Source organism: Lynx rufus, unplaced genomic scaffold (assembly GCF_022079265.1).
Source record: "Lynx rufus isolate CCGP_SWC_20201006 ecotype Redwood Valley unplaced genomic scaffold, mLynRuf1.p SCAF_3, whole genome shotgun sequence".
In the NCBI taxonomy this organism is placed as follows: Eukaryota; Metazoa; Chordata; class Mammalia; order Carnivora; family Felidae; genus Lynx; species Lynx rufus.
Genome location: NW_025814845.1, coordinates 30,473,615 through 30,494,043, shown reverse-complemented (window position 1 = coordinate 30,494,043; position 20,429 = coordinate 30,473,615). Strand labels below are relative to the sequence as shown.

The 20,429-nt window shown below is 37.3% G+C and overlaps 1 protein-coding gene across 1 annotated transcript in view; it reads right to left on the bottom strand.

Moving 5' to 3' along the window:
- Positions 1-20,429, bottom strand: part of N4BP2 (NEDD4 binding protein 2) — an 88,228-nt gene that overhangs the window by 40,462 nt on the left and 27,337 nt on the right. The window contains exons 5-7 of the mRNA XM_047090729.1: positions 16,723-17,863; positions 16,015-16,139; positions 2,628-2,716 (exon numbers count right to left, since the gene is read on the bottom strand). Of these exons, the coding sequence (XP_046946685.1) occupies positions 2,628-2,716; positions 16,015-16,139; positions 16,723-17,863 (1,355 nt within the window). The remainder of the gene's footprint in view (positions 1-2,627; positions 2,717-16,014; positions 16,140-16,722; positions 17,864-20,429) is intronic.

The following is a 20,429-nucleotide window of genomic DNA, read 5'->3' as shown; positions in this document are numbered from 1 at the left end:
TACGTTATATATATATATTTAACTACACATATGTACATATAACCACATATATATATATATATACACACATATATACGTAGAACAAAGTAATCAGTTTTGCCAGATGCCACTAAGCATACCTGACTGCTCGCTACTTACTCAACTCACTACTTAACTACTTTTGTAAATGACAGTCAAGATAGTATTAGACTGTTATCTCCAATCTACTCCACTCCCCCACAGCTCTCATTATCTTGTTACCAAAAGAAGCAAAAAGGGATCCTCCTTCTCTACAGTAATTCCTATAACTACTTCTTTTTGAAGAAAAAATGAATTTGGCATTCTATGATAAGCAGCAGTCATTTATACTTTTTAAATTTTTTTTTAATGTTTATTTGTTTTTGAGAGAGAGAAAGAATGCAAGCAGGGGAACGGCAGAGAGAGAAGGAGACACAGAATCCAAAGCAGGCTCCAAGCTCTGAGCTGTCAGCACAGAGCCTGACTCAGGGCTCAAACTGACAAACTGCAAGATCATGACCTGAGCAGAAGTTGGAAGTTAAACCAACTGAGCTACCCCAGCGCCCCTTGTCATTCATACTTCTAAGTAGAGTTGGGAATAGCCAAGGAATCAATAATGGAAAAATAGCTTTATAGTTTCAATTATTATATAAGAAAAAAGAGAAAGAAAAATATTATGGAAGTCTGAAGGCTAAATGAAAACCAGTAACTCAGTAATGCAGGGCCTTCTTTATTTTCTACATAGGAAAATGAAGTGTTAAAGAACTTTCTAAGATGATAGCAGGAAGCTAAGGAAAACATAGAGAAGTAAGGGTAAGGGGGAAAGCATTTCCCATGATAAATACATTAGACTAGAAATTAGGAATTCCTGAGGCCAGAAAGCAAACTGAATTTCAACTTCCAATGGACTAAAATTGAGTCTTTGTTCCCTCTACTGCCCCTGCACAGAAGTAAAATCTCATTTGCTCTCAAATGACATTAATTTTCTTCAGAAAATGAAGAGTCACACCTTCAAAATAGTACAAGTGCACTAAACACAGCAAAGGAGGCAGAGGCTGGACGTGCTGAGAACACAAAAGAAGCAGCACAATATTCATTAACTGAAGAAACATAAGTGAGCTTTAAAGTGCCAGACATGTGCTAATATTGAGGGAGTAAAATAAAGAATACCCCATAATCACAAAAGCTTCATTCATTCATCATTTTAAGCCAACAAATACATATTTACTATATGCCAAACCCAGTGCTATATCCTAGAGAGTCAACGATGAATAAAACAGACCTACCTGCAAGAATATATAGATGGCTTAGAGCCAAATTCGGCCCATTAGCCAGTATTTGTACAGCCTAGGAGCTAAGGATAGTTTTGTTTTGTTTTTTTTACATTTATTTATTTATTTTTTTTTTAAATTTTTTTAATACTTTATTTTATTTTTTTTTAATTATTTTTGGGACAGAGAGAGACAGAGCATGAACGGGGGAGGGGCAGAGAGAGAGGGAGACACAGAATCGGAAACAGGCTCCAGGCTCTGAGCCATCAGCCCAGAGCCCGACGCGGGGCTCGAACCCACAGACCGCGAGATCGTGACCTGGCTGAAGTCGGACACTTAACCGACTGCGCCACCCAGGCGCCCCTACATTTATTTATTTTTGAGAGACAGAGTGTGAGCAGGGGAGGGGTAGAGAGAGAGAGGGAGATACAGAATCAGAAGCAGGCTCCAGGTTCCAAGCTGTCAGCACAGAGCCCGACGCGGGGCTCAAACCCATGAACCGTGAGATCATGACTGAGCCGAAGTCGGATGCTTAACCGACTGAGCCACCCAGGTGCCCCAATTTTTATATCTTTAAAGGATCATTTGAAAAGAAAAGAAAAAAAAAAAAGAATATACGACAGAGACTGTATGTGGCTCACAAAACCTGAAATATTTACCATCTGGCACTTCATAGAAAAAAGTTAGCCAACCCAATGACCTACTGATAAAAGCAGTGTGCTTAAGGCTATCACAAAACTAAGCCAGGATGCCAGGAAAGCAGAAAGAGTACTCTATTCAGCTTTTTAGTAAGTTAATGAATGCTAACTTCCTGAAAAAGGTGACATCAAAGCTTGGGGAAAAAAAAAAAAAAAGAATATGGCAAATTTGGAGAACTGAAAATAGTTGAATTTATAAAATTCTGAATTTATCTGAAGAGCAAACTTTCAAAAGAAATTTAAGGACTAACAAAGGACCACCAACTTTGATTCTGCCAAGTAATAGCAATAAGGAAAAAAGATTTCGTGTGTATACACACGTGCGCACGCACGCACACACACACACACACACACACCTAAATTATAATTATGCATATGCACACAAACATAAAATTATAATTTAATACCACTACCTTTTCATAAAAGACATCAAAAACAAAAACTATCTCAGAGTTTAAAAACTGAATCTCAGAATTTGAAAACTGAATAAATTCAGTTTTACGCAAAAATGATTCCTATTTTTCTCATTTTGCTTAAGTACACAGAAAGCTCAGTTATAGACAGTCCAAGGGCTGTTTGCTTGAGATTCACTTGTGTAATTAACATCCCCCAATAATTGCAAACTTACTACTACTGACTTATGATAATTTATGATACAAACCAAAGAAACATATGGCTTCATTTCCCATGCCTGTAGGTTTGTATTGTCTATTATTATAGGAGACACCTTCTTCTCAAATGCTTCTTTTGCTGAAAAACACAAACAGAAAATGAAAAATCACTTTTTATAACAGTGTTAAGTATTCTCTTGAAATTCTGAAATCTGACCTTGTTTTCATAATTTGAAAATCATGGATATGTGCTAATTTTACTCACAACTCAACTTCTAAATATCACTTTTGAGTATATAAAAATTAAAGTACAGATAAGTGTTGGATAATAAACAATAAATACTAAAGTTATAATCAGAATATTTTTAAAAAAACTGATCTAAGTTTTATGTGTGTTACATGTATAAACAGCATATATGGGGAAAAAGCTATCCTTAATATCATCCTAAAAGCAACATTGTATCTTGGATAAGATTCTAGAAGGGATAAGAACTTTAGTAGAAAAACTAATATCAAAATAAAGCCTAGAGTTTAGTTAACGATAATGTACCACTGTTGGGGCACCTGGGTGGCTCAGTTGGGTAAACAACGGACTCTTGATATCAGCTCAGGTTGATCTCAAGGTTTATGAGATCGAGCCCCATGTCAGGCTCTGCACTGCACTGATAGTGCAGAGCCTGCTTGGCATTCTCTCTCTCCCTCTCTCTCTGTCCCTCCCCTGCTTGTGTGCTTTCTCTCTCTCTCAAAATAAAGACATAAACATTTAAAAATAATAACAATAATAATAATAATGTACCATTGTTAATCTCTTAGTCTTGACAAAGGTACCATGGTTATATAAAATGTTAACAGAAGAGGGAAATGGGGGAGGAGTATACAGAAACTCTATACTGCCTTTGCAACCTTTCCATAAATCAAAAATTATTCCAAACATGAGTTTTAAAACAAACAAGCATAATATATAAACAAAAAAACACACACAAAGATGTAATGATTTGAAATAAAGAAAACATTATTAAACACTGTATAAGAGATTTTCTTATAAAACTACCTTTTTCCCCCAGGAATTAGACCTATTCAGGAAATTAATGATGAAGCACAATAAGTATGCCTTACAAGGAAATTAGCTGAAAGTTTTTTTTTTTTTAATGTTTATTTATTTTTGAGAGAGAGAGAGCGTGCACACGTGCGTGCGTGCGAGCATGAGCAGGGGAGGGGCAGTGAGAAAGGGAGACACAGAATCTGAAGCAGGCTCCAGGTCCGGAGGGCTTGTCAGCGCACAGCCCAATACAGGCTGAATGCAGGGTTCAAACTCAAAAACCAGGAGAGCATGACCTGAGCTGAAGTCAGAAGCTTAACTGACTGAACCACCCAGGTGCCCCTATTTGGAAGTTTTAAGTTTCATGTACTCTCTTACAACTCAGTAATAAAAAGGCAAATAATCCAATTTAAAAATAACAAAAGACTAAGGAGCTAGAAAAAGAAGACAAACAAAACCTAAACCCAGTAAAAGGAAAGAAATAATAAAGACTAGAACAGAAATAAATGATATAGAAACTAAAAAGACAATGGAAGAAATCAATGAAACCAGAAGCTGATTCTTAGAAAAGATCAACAGAACTGACAAACCTCTAGCCAGACTTATAAAAAAAGAGGACCCAAATAAACAAAATCACTAATGAAAGAGGAGATAAAACAACCAACACCACAGAAATACAAATAATGGTAACAGAATATTATGAAAACCTATATGCCAACAAACTGCACAACTTAGAGAAAATGAATAAATTCCTAGAAACGTATAACTACCAAAACTAAAGCAGGAAGAAATAGAAATTTTGAACACACCAACTACCACGAATGAAATTGAATCACTAATCAAAAAACTCCCAAAAAACAAAAGTCCAGGACCAGATGGCTTCACAAGCAAATTCTACCAAACGTTAAAGAAGAGTTAATACCTCTTCTTCTCAAACTATTCCAAAAAAATAGCTGAAGGAAAACTTCCAAATTCATTCTATGAGGCCAGCATTACCCTGATACAAAACAAGATAAACAGCACAAAAAGACAGAGAGAGACAGAGAGAGAACACTACAGGCCATGAATATAAACGTAAAAATACAGATGTAAGAATCCTCAACAAAATATTAGCAAGCCAAATCCAACAATACATTTAAAAAATCATGCACCACGATCAAACAGAATCTATTCCTGGGTTGCCAGGGTGGTTCAATATTTGCAAAACAATCATGACATATCACATCAATAAGAGAAAGGATAAAAATCATAGGATCATTTCAACAGATGCAGAAAAAGCATTTGACAAAGTACGACATCCATTCCTGATAAAAATTCTCTACAAAGTAGGTCTAGAGGGAACATACCTCATCATAATAAAGGCCGTATTTGAAAAACCCACAGCCAATATCATACTCAATGCTAAAAAATTGAGAGCTTTTGCCCTAAGATCAGTAACAAGACAAGGAGGTCAACTCTCATGACTTTTATTCAACATAGTGCTGGAAGTCCTAGACACAGTAATTAGTCAACATAAAGAAATAAAAGGCATCCACATTGATAAGGAAGAAGTAAAACTCTCACTATCTGCAGATGACATGAGATACTATATGTAGAAAATCCTGAAGACTTCACCAAAAAACTACTAGAACTGATCAATTAATTCAGTAAAATTGTAGGAAACAAAATCAGTGTACAGAAAGCGGATGCATTCCTATACACTAATAATGAAGCAGCAGAAAGTGAAATTAAGAAAACAGTCCTATTTACAATTGCACCAAAAACAATAAAATATCTAGGAATAAACTTAACCAAAGAGTTGTGAAAGACCTGTACTTTGAAAACTATAAAACTGATGAAAGAATTGAAGACAACACAAACAAATGGGAAGATATTCCATGCTCGTGGGTTGGAAGGAAAACATTGTTAAAAGGTCCATACTACCCAAAGCAATCTACACATTTAATGCAATCCCTACCAAAATACTAACAGTATTTTTCACAGAACTAGAACAAAAAAGAAAAAAAATACTAAAATTTGTATGGAACCACAAAAGACCTCGAACAGCCAAAGCAATCTTGAAAAATAAAACCGGAGGTATCACAATTCTAGATTTTAAGTTCTTTTACAAAGCAGTAGTAATTAAAATCACATGGTTCTAGCATAAAAAGAAACACATAGATCAAATGAACAGAATAGAAAACCCAGAAATAAACCTATAATTATATGGTCAATTAATATTCAACAAAGGAGGAATGAATATGTCATGGGAAAAAAACAGTCTCTTCAACAAATGGTGTTGGAAAAACTGGACAGCTTCATGCAAAAGAATGAAACTGGGCCACTTTCTTTCACCATCCCCAAAAACAAACTCAAAATGGATTAAAGACCTAATTGTGAGACCTGAAACCATAAAAATCCTGAAGCAGAACATAGGCAATAATTTCTCTTTCATCTACTATAGCAACATTTTTCTAGTTATGTCTCCTGAAGCAAAATAAAAGCAAAAATAAACTACTGGGATTGCATCAAAATAAAAGGTGTCTGAACAGCAAAGGAAACAATCAACAAAACTAAAAGGCAACCTATTGAATGGGAAAAGATATTTGCAAATGATTTATCTGATAAAGGGCTAGTATCCAAAATATATAAAGAATTTATACAATTCAACACCCAAAACACAAATAATACAATTAAAAAATGGGCAGGAGATATGAATAGACATTTCTCCAAAGAAGACATACAGATGGGCAATGGACACATGAAATGATGTTCAACATCACTCATCATCAGGGAAATGCAAATCAAAACTACACCTGATTTGAAGGTATCACCTCACACCTGTCAGAATGACTAAAATCAAAAACACAAGAAACAACAAGTGTTGGCAAGGATGTGGAGAAAAAGGAACCCTCCTGCGTGGTTGGTGGGAATGCAAACTAGTACAGCCACTATGGAAAACAGTATGGAGATTACTCAAAAAAAACTAAAAACATAACTACCTTACAATCCGGTAATCACACTACTTACCCAAAAAATACAAAAACATTAATTCAAAGGGATACATGCACTCCTATGTTTACTGCAGCATTATTTATGATAGCCAAACTATGGAATATGGAAGCAGCCCAAGGGTCCATTGATAGATGAATGGATAAAGGTGACACACATACACATACACATACATACACACACACACACACACGCACGCACACACATATGAAAAATGTTATATATTATATATACATATATCATATACACACACACATAGCAGAATATTATTCAGCCATAAAAAATAATGAAAGGTTTCCGGAAGATGGCGGCGTAGGAGGACGCAGGGCTCACCACGCGTCCTGCTGATCACTTAGATTCCACCCACACCTGCCTAAATAACCCAGAAAACCGCCAGAGGATTAGCAGAACGGAGTCTCCGGAGCCAAGCGCAGACGAGAGGCCCACGGAAGAGGGTAGGAAGGGCGGCGAGGCGGTGCGCGCTCCACGGACTGGCGGGAGGGAGCCGCGGTGGAGGGGCGGCTCGCCGGCCAAGCAGAGCCCCCGAGTCTGGCTGGCAAAAGCGGAGGGGCCTGACGGACTGTGTTCCGACAGCAAGCGCGACTTAGCGTCTGTGAGGTCATAAGTTAACAGCTCTGCTCGGAAGCGGGAAGGCTGGAGGACAAAGGGAGGGAGAGCTGCTGAGCCCCCGGACGACAGAGCTCAGTTTGGTGCGGAACAAAGGCGCTCGCCAGCGCCATCTCCCCTGCCCATCCCCCAGCCAAAATCCCAAAGAGAACCAGTTCCTGCCAGGGAACTTGCTCGCTCCGCGCAAACACCCAACTCTGCGCTTCTGCGGAGCCAAACCTCCTGCAGCGGATCTGACTCCCTCCGGCTGCCACAGGGCCCCTCCTGAAGTGGATCACCTAAGGAGAAGCAAGCTAAGCCTGCCCGTCCTGCCCCTGTGCACTTTGCCGACCCACCCCAGCTAATACGCCAGATCCCCAGCATCACAAGCCTGGCAGTGTGCAAGTAGCCCAGACGGGCCACGCCACCCCACAGGGAATCCCGCCCCTAGGAGAGGGGAAGAGAAGGCACACACCAGTCTGACTGTGGCCCCAGCGGTAGGCTGGGAGCAGACATCAGGTCTGACTGCGGCTCCGCCCACCAACTCCAGTTATACACCACAGCACAGGGGAAGTGCCCTGCAGGTCCTCACCACGCCAGGGACTATCCAAAATGACCAAGCGGAAGAATTCCCCTCAGAAGAATCTCCAGGAAATAACAACAGCTAATGAGCTGATCAAAAAGGATTTAAATAATATAACAGAAAGTGAATTTAGAATAATAGTCATAAAATTAATCGCTGGGCTTGAAAACAGTATACAGGACAGCAGAGAATCTCTTGCTACAGAGATCAAGGGACTAAGGAGCAGTCACGAGGAGCTGAAAAACGCTTTAAACGAAATGCATAACAAAATGGAAACCACCACAGCTCGGATTGAAGAGGCAGAGGAGAGAATAGGTGAACTAGAAGACAAAGTTATGGAAAAAGAGGAAGCTGAGAAAAAGAGAGATAAAAAAATCCAGGATTATGAGGGGAAAATTAGAGAACTAAGTGATACACTAAAAAGAAATAATATACGCATAATTGGTATCCCAGAGGAGGAAGAGAGAGGGAAAGGTCCTGAAGGGGTACTTGAAGAAATAATAGCTGAGAACTTCCCTGAACTGGGGAAGGAAAAAGGCATTGAAATCCAAGAGGCACAGAGAACTCCCTTCAGACGTAACTTGAATCGATCTTCTGCACAACATATCATAGTGAAACTGGCAAAATACAAGGATAAAGAGAAAATTCTGAAAGCAGCAAGGGGTAAACGTGCCCTCACATATAAAGGGAGACCTATAAGACTCGTGACTGATCTCTCTTTTGAAACTTGGCAGGCCAGAAAGAATTGGCACGAGATTTTCAGTGTGCTAGACAGAAAAAATATGCAGCCGAGAATCCTTTATCCAGCAAGTCTGTCATTTAGAATAGAAGGAGAGATAAAGGTCTTCCCAAACAAACAAAAACTGAAGGAATTTGTCACCACTAAACCAGCCCTACAAGAGATCCTAAGGGGGACCCTGTGAGACAAAGTACCAGAGACATCACTACAAGCATAAAACATACAGACATCACAATGACTCTAAACCCGTATCTTTCTATAATAACACTGAATGTAAATGGATTAAATGCACCAACCAAAAGACATAGGGTATCAGAATGGATAAAAAAACAAGACCCATCTATTTGCTGTCTACAAGAGACTCATTTTAGACCTGAGGACACCTTTAGATTGAGAGTGAGGGGATGGAGAACTATTTATCATGCTACTGGAAGCCAAAAGAAAGCTGGAGTAGCCATACTTATATCAGACAAACTAGACTTTAAATTAAAGGCTGTAACAAGAGATGAAGAAGGACATTATATAATAGTTACAGGGTCTATCCATCAGGAAGAGCTAACAATTATAAATGTCTATGCGCCGAATACCGGAGCCCCCAAATATATAAAACAATTACTCATAAACAGAAGCAACCTTATTGAGAAGAATGTGGTAATTGCAGGGGACTTTAACACCCCACTTACAGAAATGGATAGATCATCTAGACACACGGTCAATAAAGAAACAAGGGCCCTGAATGAGACATTGGATCAGATGGACTTGACAGATATATTTAGAACTCTGCATCCCAAAGCAACAGAATATACTTTCTTCTCGAGTGCACATGGAACATTCTCCAAGATAGATCATATACTGTGGGTCACAAAATAGCCCTTCATAAGTTTACAAGAATTGAAATTATACCATGCATACTTTCAGACCACAATGCTATGAAGCTTGAAATCAACCACAGAAAAAAGTCTGGAAAACCTCCAAAAGCATGGAGGTTAAAGAACACCCTACTAACGAATGAGTGGGTCAACCAGGCAATTAGAGAAGAAATTAAAAAATACATGGAAACAAATGAAAATGAAAATACAACAATCCAAACGCTTTGGGACGCAGCGAAGGCAGTCCTGAGAGGAAAATACATTGCAATCCAGGCCTATCTCCAGAAACAAGAAAAATCCCAAATACAAAATCTAACAGCACACCTAAAGGAAATAGAAGCAGAACAGCAAAGGCAGCCTAAACCCAGCAGAAGAAGAGAAATAATAAAGATCAGAGCAGAAATAAACAATATAGAATCTAAAAAAACTGTAGAGCAGATCAACGAAACCAAGAGTTGGTTTTTTGAAAAAATAAACAAAATTGACAAACCTCTAGCCAGGCTTCTCAAAAAGAAAAGGGAGATGACCCAAATAGATAACATCATGAATGAAAATGGAATTATTACAACCAATCCCTCAGAGATACAAACAATTATCAGGGAATACTATGAAAAATTATATGCCAACAAATTGGACAACCTGGAAGAAATGGACAAATTCCTGAACACCCACACTCTTCCAAAACTCAATCAGGAGGAAAGAGAAAGCTTGAACAGACCCATAACCAGCGAAGAAATTGAATCGGTTATCAAAAATCTCCCAACAAATAAGAGTCCAGGACCAGATGGCTTCCCAGGGGAGTTCTACCAGACGTTTAAAGCAGAGATAATACCTATCCTTCTCAAGCTATTCCAAGAAATAGAAAGGGAAGGAAAACTTTCAGACTCATTCTATGAAGCCAGTATTACTTTGATTCCTAAACCAGACAGAGACCCAGTAAAAAAAGAGAACTACAGGCCAATATCCCTGATGAATATGGATGCAAAAATTCTCAATAAGATACTAGCAAATCGAATTCAACGGCATATAAAAAGAATTATTCACCATGATCAAGTGGGATTCATTCCTGGGATGCAGGGCTGGTTCAACATTCGCAAATCAATCAACGTGATACATCACATTAACAAAAAAAAGAGAAGAACCATATGATCCTGTCAATCGATGCAGAAAAGGCCTTTGACAAAATCCAGCACCCTTTCTTAATAAAAACCCTTGAGAAAGTCGGGATAGAAGGAACATACTTAAAGATCATAAAAGCCATTTATGAAAAGCCCACAGCTAACATCATCCTCAACGGGGAAAAACTGAGAGCTTTCTCCCTGAGATCAGGAACACGACAGGGATGCCCACTCTCACCGCTGTTGTTTAACATAGTGCTGGAAGTTCTAGTATCAGCAATCAGACAACAAAAAGAAATCAAAGGCATCAAAATTGGCAAAGATGAAGTCAAGCTTTCACTTTTTGCAGATGACATGATATTATACATGGAAAATCCGATAGACTCCACCAAAAGTCTGCTAGAACTGATACATGAATTCAGCAAAGTTGCAGGATACAAAATCAATGTACAGAAATCAGTTGCATTCTTATACACTAACAATGAAGCCACAGAAAGACAAATAAAGAAACTGATCCCATTCACAATTGCACCAAGAAGCATAAAATACCTAGGAATAAATCTAACCAAAGATGTAAAGGATCTGTATGCTGAAAACTATAGAAAGCTTATGAAGGTAATTGAAGAAGATTTAAAGAAATGGAAAGACATTCCCTGCTCATGGATTGGAAGAATAAATATTGTCAAAATGTCAATACTATCCAAAGCTATCTACACATTCAATGCAATCCCAATCAAAATTGCACCAGCATTCTTCTCGAAACTAGAACAAGCAATCCTAAAATTCATTTGGAACCACAAAAGGCCCCGAATAGCCAAAGTAATTTTGAAGAAGAAGACCAAAGCAGGAGGCATCACAATCCCAGACTTTAGCCTCTACTACAAAGCTGTCATCATCAAGACAGCATGGTATTGGCACAAAAACAGACACATAGACCAATGGAATAGAATAGAAACCCCAGAACTAGACCCACAAACGTATGGCCAACTCATCTTTGACAAAGCAGGAAAGAACATCCAATGGAAAAAAGACAGTCTCTTTAACAAATGGTGCTGGGAGAACTGGACAGCAACATGCAGAAGGTTGAAACTAGACCACTTTCTCACACCATTCACAAAAATAAACTCAAAATGGATAAAGGACCTAAATGTGAGACAGGAAACCATCAAAACCTTAGAGGAGAAAGCAGGAAAAGACCTCTCTGACCTCAGCCGTAGCAATCTCTTACTCGACACATCCCCAAAGGCAAGGGAATTAAAAGCAAAAGTGAACTACTGGGACCTTATGAAGATAAAAAGCTTCTGCACAGCAAAGGAAACAACCAACAAAACTAAAAGGCAACCAACGGAATGGGAAAAGATATTTGCAAATGACATATCGGACAAAGGGCTAGTATCTAAAATCTATAAAGAGCTCACCAAACTCCACACCCGAAAAACAAATAACCCAGTGAAGAAATGGGCAGAAAACATGAATAGACACTTCTCTAAAGAAGACATCCGGATGGCCAACAGGCACATGAAAAGATGTTCAGCGTCGCTCCTTATCAGGGAAATACAAATCAAAACCACACTCAGGTATCACCTCATGCCAGTCAGAGTGGCCAAAATGAACAAATCAGGAGACTATAGATGCTGGAGAGGATGTGGAGAAACGGGAACCCTCTTGCACTGTTGGTGGGAATGCAAATTGGTGCAGCCGCTCTGGAAAGCAGTGTGGAGGTTCCTCAGAAAATTAAAAATAGACCTACCCTATGACCCAGCAATAGCACTGCTAGGAATTTATCCAAGGGATACAGGAGTACTGATGCACAGGGGCACTTGTACCCCAATGTTCATAGCAGCACTCTCAACAATAGCCAAATTATGGAAAGAGCCTACATGTCCATCAACTGATGAATGGATAAAGAAATTGTGGTTTATATACACAATGGAATACTACGTGGCAATGAGAAAAAATGAAATAGGGCCTTTTGTAGCAACGTGGATGGAACTGGAGAGTGTGATGCTAAGTGAAATAAGTCATACAGAGAAAGACAGATACCATATGGTTTCACTCTTATGTGGATCCTGAGAAACTTAACAGGAACCCATGGGGGAGGGGAAGGAACAAAAAAAAAAATAGAGGTTAGAGTGGGAGAGAGCCAAAGCATAAGAGACTGTTAAAAACTGAGAACAAACTGAGGGTTGATGGGGGGTGGGAGGGAGGGGAGGGTGGGTGATGGGTATTGAAGAGGGCACCTTTTGGGATGAGCACTGGGTGTTGTATGGAAACCAATTTGACAATAAATTTCATATATAAAATTTAAAAAAAAAATGAAATCTTGCCATTTTGCAACAACATGGATAGAGCTAGGGAGTATAATGCTAAGTGAAATAATTCAGAGAAAGATAAACACGATGTGATCTCACTTATATATGGAATTTATAAAACAAAACAAACAAGGGAAAAAAATAAAAGGGAGAGAGATAAACCAAGGAACAGACTCTTCACTATACAGAACAAAGTTACCAGAGGGGAGGTGGGTGGGAAGATGGGTGAAATAGATGATGGGGATTAAAAAGTACACTTATGATGAAAAAAATAATTTTTTTAATTTTTAATGTTTATTTATTTTTGAGAGAGACAGAGTGCAAGTTGGGGAGGGGCAGAGAGAGACACACACAGAATCAGAAGCAGGCTCCAGGCTCTGAACTGTCAGCACAGAGCCTGACAGGGGACTTGAACTCCTAAACCACAAGATCAAGACCTGAGCCCAAGTCAGACACTTAACCGACTGAGCCACCCAGGTGCCCCTATAAGAAAATAATTTTTTAAAAAAGAACACAAGATACTTAGGAAAAAATGCATTTTTTTCAAGGAAATTTTTTCCCATTTAATTTTTAAGGGAAAAATTGTACCTGAATATAATTAATGTATTGAAAATCTTTTAATTACACCTTCAGGGGAAAAAAAAATTAAACAGACAACTTTCCAAAGAAGATAAACTAATGGGCAAAAGGACACACCGAAGAATGCTCAACAGCCTCAACCACCAGGAAAATGCAATCAAAACCACAATGAGCTGGGGCGCCTGGGTGGCTTAGTCGGTTGGGTGTCCGACTTTGGCTCAGGTCATGATCTCGCAGTCCGTGAGTTCGAGCCCTGCGTCGGGCTCTGTGCTGACAACTCAGATTCTGGAGCCTGTTTCAGATTCTGCGTCTCCCTCTCTCTGACCCTCCCCCATTCATGCTCTGTCTCTCTCTGTCTCAAAAATAAATAAATGTAAAAAAAATAAAAAATAAATAAATAAAAAACCACAATGAGCTACCACTTCACATCCACTAGGATAGTTATAATCAAAAAGACAGACAATAACAACTATTGGTGGCACTATGGAGAAGTTGGGACCCTCATAAACTCCTAGCAGGATTGTAAAATGGTGCAGTTGCCTTGGAAAACCAGTTGGCAATTCCTAAATAGGTTAGACATAGACATACATGTTCATAGCAATATTATGCATAATAGGCAAAAGTGGAAACAATTCAAATGTTCACCAACTGATGAATGAATAAATAAAATGTGGCATATCAATAAACTGGAGTATTATTAAGCCATATAAAGGAATGAATTACTGACGCATGCTACAACATGAACCTTGAAAATGTTATGCTGCGTGAAAAGAAGGCTTTCTTTCACAAAAGACCACATATTATAGGATTCTGTTTATTTATTTATTAGAATTTGATATCTTTAATCTCTTATTTTTTTGTATTTTTTTAATATAATTTATTGTCAAATTGGCTTATATGATTCCATTAAATGAAATGCCCAGAATAGGCAAACCTAGAGACAGAAAGTAAATTAGTGGTTGCCTAGGGCTGGGAGAGACTGGGGAGAAATGAGGAGTGACTATTAATGGGTGTAGGATATTTTGGGGGTGATAAAAATGTTCTAAAAGTGTAGTGATGGTTGTAGAACTCTGAATATGCTTAAAACCATGTGATTACTATCCCAATAAAGCTGTTTAACATAGAGTTCTGCCTACTGAGGCTCGGTGGGTCAGTCAGTCAAGTGTCCAACTTCAACTCAGATCATGATCTCGCAGTTCATGACTTCTGTGCTGACAGCTCAGAGCTGGGAGACTGCTTCAGATTCTGTGTCTCCCTCTCTCTGCCCCTTGCCTGCTCTCTCTCTCAAAAGTAAATAAACATTAAGAAAATTTTTTAATAAATAAGAGAGTTCTGCCTATTAATTTAATATTATTTTTGCTAGGACTATTACAGTAGTAAGGGCATGTTCAACTGCTGCTCAGCCCTTCTTTCTCATTTAACCTTAACAACAATCATGAAGGTTAAGTATTATTAAGCCCTTTTACAGCTGAGGACAATAGGCCTTGGAGAGTGTAGATAACTTGTAAAACATCACATAGCTAGCAACTGCCATATCCAAGACTATTCACCACATCATATTGTTTTCTTTATTTTTTGTTGTGTTAGTATTTTCACATTCCTGAGTTCTCACTTTAATATTCAGTTCAAGAAAAAAACACAGAAAAATTTAATGTCTTCAGATGGCAAATTCAAGAATCACTTATACAGTGCATTTATCATAAAATAAAGGTGAAAATATTGTCGATGTGTATTACAAATTCTTCATATGAAATTCAAACTGTTCATAACATAAAATATAACATTTCATGATAAAACTGTCTTCAGTGAACAGACAGTTGCACTAATAAAAATAGTAAGGTTTTATCTCTGACCTCTCTACAAATTCAGTTTGAGGAGAGCCACTTTTACTCTCACACTGCCTCCCTTAACAAGTAAATCAATCTAGGAAAAAGTAGCAGTTAACAACACCAATCCCATTTCAGGAAACAGGAACCAGAGCATAGGAGACAACTGGAAACATCTTGAGCTCTTCTGAGACCCATATAGAAAATCTGGTACACTTGTGACAAGATTCCCATTCATTAAATAAAACTTAAACATGTCATGCAACGTTCTAAGCATTTTACAAAAATTAACTCCTTTAATCCTCATAACAACTCTGTGAGATACAATGACCTCCTTCACTTCTTACTATGTAACATAACAATTATTATAATTTTACATATTATATATAGTTGAATAATTCACTTTATTTTTTAAGTTTAATTAAAAACTTTAATTAAAGGGAATCATAACTTCCTAAAAATTATATATCTGTCAAAATACAAATACTTTATATTGCTCTTAATATTACCCAGAATCTAAAATTTTTTTTTTTTTTTCTCCAACGTTTATTTATTTTTGGGACAGAGAGAGACAGAGCATGAACGGGGGAGGGGCAGAGAGAGAGGGAGACACAGAATCGGAAACAGGCTCCAGGCTCCGAGCCATCAGCCCAGAGCCCGACGCGGGGCTCGAACTCACGGACCGCGAGATCGTGACCTGGCTGAAGTCGGACGCTTAACCGACTGCGCCACCCAGGCGCCCCAATATTACCCAGAATCTAATGTCTATTCTTACCACGATTCTGGTTCCATTCATGTGCTTCTCCTAAGTACTTTACATCAAACTGGTACTGGCCATTTATGTAAAAATAATCATCAGTACTAAGAATGATTCCACTAGGATTATCCTCTTGCAAAGTCCTGTGAATGATAAATGGAATTGTTTTCATTAATTTTTCTTCTAAATTCTCTCTCCTAGTTTTCACAAGGTCATAATCCAAATAAAGAACTCAAGTATGGTTATTTAAAAGTGAGAATATAATAATATTCAAACAAATCACATTGGAAATGCTCTAAGCAGAAGATTGACTCCCAAGAAAACTGACCTAAAACAAACCTATTTTGTTCCTTGAATTCAAAACCAATTATGGCTTTTTAACTCTATAATCAAAGTTGAACTTATTTTTCTCCTACTCAAATTAGTTCTCTTCCACATAAAGCTATTTCTACTGATTTCAAAAGCTCACAATCTTGAAATCATCTTTAAATTTTTCTTCTATTCTGTCTCCCAAAATGACATGCTAAGATAAAATAAAAAACTCCTGGGGAAAAGAGTGCTGCTATCAGCCACAAAGTAAGAAAAAATTAGTGAAAAGAAAAGATTTCAGTGGTTACTAAACATATCTATTAAGCAAAAGCATTTCACATATTCATATTCTCTATCTGTTATAAATGCTCAGGTTCATGCATCATACTTTTTTAAAAACTCAATTAAACCTCATACCTTGCCAAAAAAGATTTTCCTGATCCTGGAAGCCCTCTGAGAAGAACAAGAACTAGTCCAACATAAGATGATGTCTTCTTTCTTACAACCTGAGAAACTGGGGTTTCTTGTACTTGATAAGCACTTGCTCCCTCTTTATTTCTCCATACCTTTGTCGGGGAAGTGTGAGAAATAACCGGAGGGGGAAAAGTGTAGTTGACAGGTCTCCAGTGTGTAGCGGTGGTTACGACAGGAGCTACAAAGCCATGATTTCCTTGAAAGAGGTCAAAAGCAGGAATCATTGGATTCCACATTGGTGGAGGTGGAGGAGGAGGCAGCAGTAGGGGGAGAGGGGTAAGTACTGGGCAGTAATTCACATCTTTCCCCTTTGACGGCAGTTCAGTATGTTTGTGCGGTTTGAAATTGAACTCTTCGGAAGGTACGAACATATCAGGGACAGAAGCAGATTTCTGATCCCCACCTGTACCTAGTAAATCAAGCCCCAGATTTTGCACAGTAAGGCTTAAAGCCTGAGGTTCACTGTCATCCAAATCTACAGGGGCTTGAGAGAACGGAGTCTCAACATACTCAGTTTCTAAAAGCTCTTTAGGTCTTTGACCACGATTGCTACCACCCACCATACTGTCACTTGCTACATTTAAAGAACCACTGAGAAGAGAATCTTCCAATGCCAATGTGTCATCCTTTATACAACTTTTGGACTCATCTGAAACAGAATGTGAAGTTACGGTGTTTGAACTTAATGCAGAGGCAGAATTCTCTACATTTTCACTGTTCAAATCCACATTTTCTGTAGAAAGAACGGGAGTCATGCTACTTGCATCTGAATTTACAAATGCACTCGGGTCACTAAAACTGTTAACACTTTGCAAAGGCAAAAATGAGTATACTTGGTCATCAGAAGAGTTCAATTTCTCAAAAGCATTCTGTATTAAGGAATCCAAGTCTTCGGTTAGCTGCATGTCCAAAAATGAATCCATTTTTGAATCTTCACTCTCTTCTTCAGGAGGATACTTTTCCATTATTTCACGTCCCACAGCACTTACTTGGCTCTCAGAAGCAATGAAGCTTTTTGAAGATGATTCTTCTACCTTGGCATCAGAGGCAGATAATTCTAATAGACAATCCATTGCATTTTCAACTGTACAACAAGGACAACAATATAAATGTGTATTGAAAATAGTAAAATACAATTTGATTAAAATCCATGTAAAATTATACTTTTTGCACTGAATGGAATATAGAAATTTATAAATATTCAAGTAATTTTTTTATTTAATATTTTACTAGTATACCAGTCTGTATTAGTGAAAAGTTTGAATGATGGAGTCATACAATGTTGTTACTTTTAGACAAGCTGTAATAAACTAGGCTAATAAATTACCATCAAGTAGAAGGTCTCTGATAAATGTGAATTAACAAAATATTTATAAACTGTATCTAAAGATATCTATAATCATATACATTACAGTTATTTATAAAGACCCTAAAACCAGTTAATTTATTCAATACTGAGCAACTGCATGTCCTTTTAGGTACAAAGTATTTTCAGTACTCTCCTGTAAATCTAATTTGTTTATATGGTTAATGCTATAAATTTCACTTAATACAAAAAATAAGTATCAGCATATACTATATATCGGATATACATTGTACAAAGATAAATAAGACATAGTTTTTACTACACTTAAGAGATGTTTGCAATCTAATGGAGGCAATTAAAGATAATCAAATTAGAAGACAATTATATTATAATATAGATTAAATAATGCACATTTTTACTAATACACAAATGCCATAACAGCCTTTTAAGAGCATAAGGAAAGATTTCACATAGGTAATATGTGAAGTGGGACTTGAAGATTAAAAAGAAACTTGTCAGACACAGGAAGGAAAGGCAAAGCTGGTCTTGAAAACACAAAGTATGTTTAAGGTATTAAGAGAAGTTAGTTGGAGTATGGGTACACAGTACTATGGTGGATAAAAGGAGACAAAACTGGAAAAGATCAAGTGAAATTGGGAAGAGTCTTGTATGTCAAGGTAAGAAATATCAATTTTATTTTCTAAAGAAACTATCTGTCACCACATTTGAACTAGGAGCTTTATATATATCACCGATATGAACCCTCAAATAATACTATGAGGGTTAGTATATCTAGCAAATAGACGAAGAAAATAAAGTTCAAAAAGTATATTAACTTGGCCCAAATCACACAGATACTAAGTGACAGAGCCAGGCCTGGTATGTCTGACTCCAATGCTGAGCTCTTTCCCTTATAACACAAATACAGAGCCATTAGAATTGTTAAGCATTTGAAATTTGTGGAGTTTTGCTTATTTTTGTGCTTTGTCTTAAGGAAATATGAAAATGAAGCACTGCACAGTAGGTAACAGCTCTGGTCTGGAGTCAGAAAACCAACATTTAAATTCCTACTTGTTGGCTATGACCCTCGAACAAGTTACTTAACTTGCGTAAGCCTTGATTTTCTCATTTGCAATATGGGGATAATAAAAGTACCTACCTCATAGGGTTGTTGTGAGGATTAAATGAGATAATCCGTGAAAAAGTGCTGTGCATAAGGACTGGCACCTAGTAAGCACCCAATTAACGTTCCCTTAAGAAGAAAAACAAAGAGGGATTGGAGGGGCAAGCCCGGCAGAGAGACCAGTTAGGAGATTATAGCAATAGTACAAAGGTTAGAAGCCCTAAACATGAAGAAAAAAAAAAAAAAAGAAAAGGAAAAAAAAAAAAGGAAGAAAGCAAACACAAAAGGTATTTCTATGAAGAAAATGTACATGATAGAAAACCACAAGATCAACCCAAAAAATTAATGTGTATATAATAAAAACACAGTATTATGTAAAAGTAAGTAAAAGATCAGGATATTTATATCACGCAAGAGATACACAGGGTGTTGGAAAAATTAAAACAATGGTATAAATTAATAAAAACACATAAAAATTCACACAAGAATATAATAATTAATAAGCCATATGCAAAAATGTTCAATAATCCTGTTTATTTAAAGAAAAAACAAATTAAGACAAAGCAAAATTTTATTCCTATTAAAATCGTGAAGTCATACTACACAGTGCTGAAACAGCTGTGGTGAAACCACGGTACTTATACAGTCCTGGAGGGATGGCAACTGGGCACACCTCTTGTAGGCAAATTCAGCAGCACGTTTCCAAGAGCTGAAAACTGTTCTTACCTTGTGACATGAGGAAATAAAACGTTGGGACTAAGAAAAAAAGCCAAAAGAAGGGAAAGGCGATTTGTACCAAGATGTCCTGTGCTGTATTAATTATTCATGAAAAACTTAGTTACAATTAAATAAACTAGAGCACAACATTTCAGTGGAATATTTGAAGCTATTAAAAATAAGTATAAAGATCATAGCAACACTGAAAAAATGCTTGTTACGCTTAAAAAGCAAAATACACAATTTCATCAATGTTATCATTTCAAAATGCTCAAAATATCAGTTTTTATGAACAAGATGTAGAGAAGATCCTTGAAAAGAGAAACATTTTTTGTTAGGATGTAAGGGCAATACATTTTTCTTGTAATTCCTCATTGCTTATGTTAGTGTATGTGAAACAAATAAATTTTAAACACATCAACATTAAGAAATAAATGTTGAAGTCACACATAAAACTCTATACACTGTCATTTCTGAGCATTATGCAGACTGCTGAAAACTGTT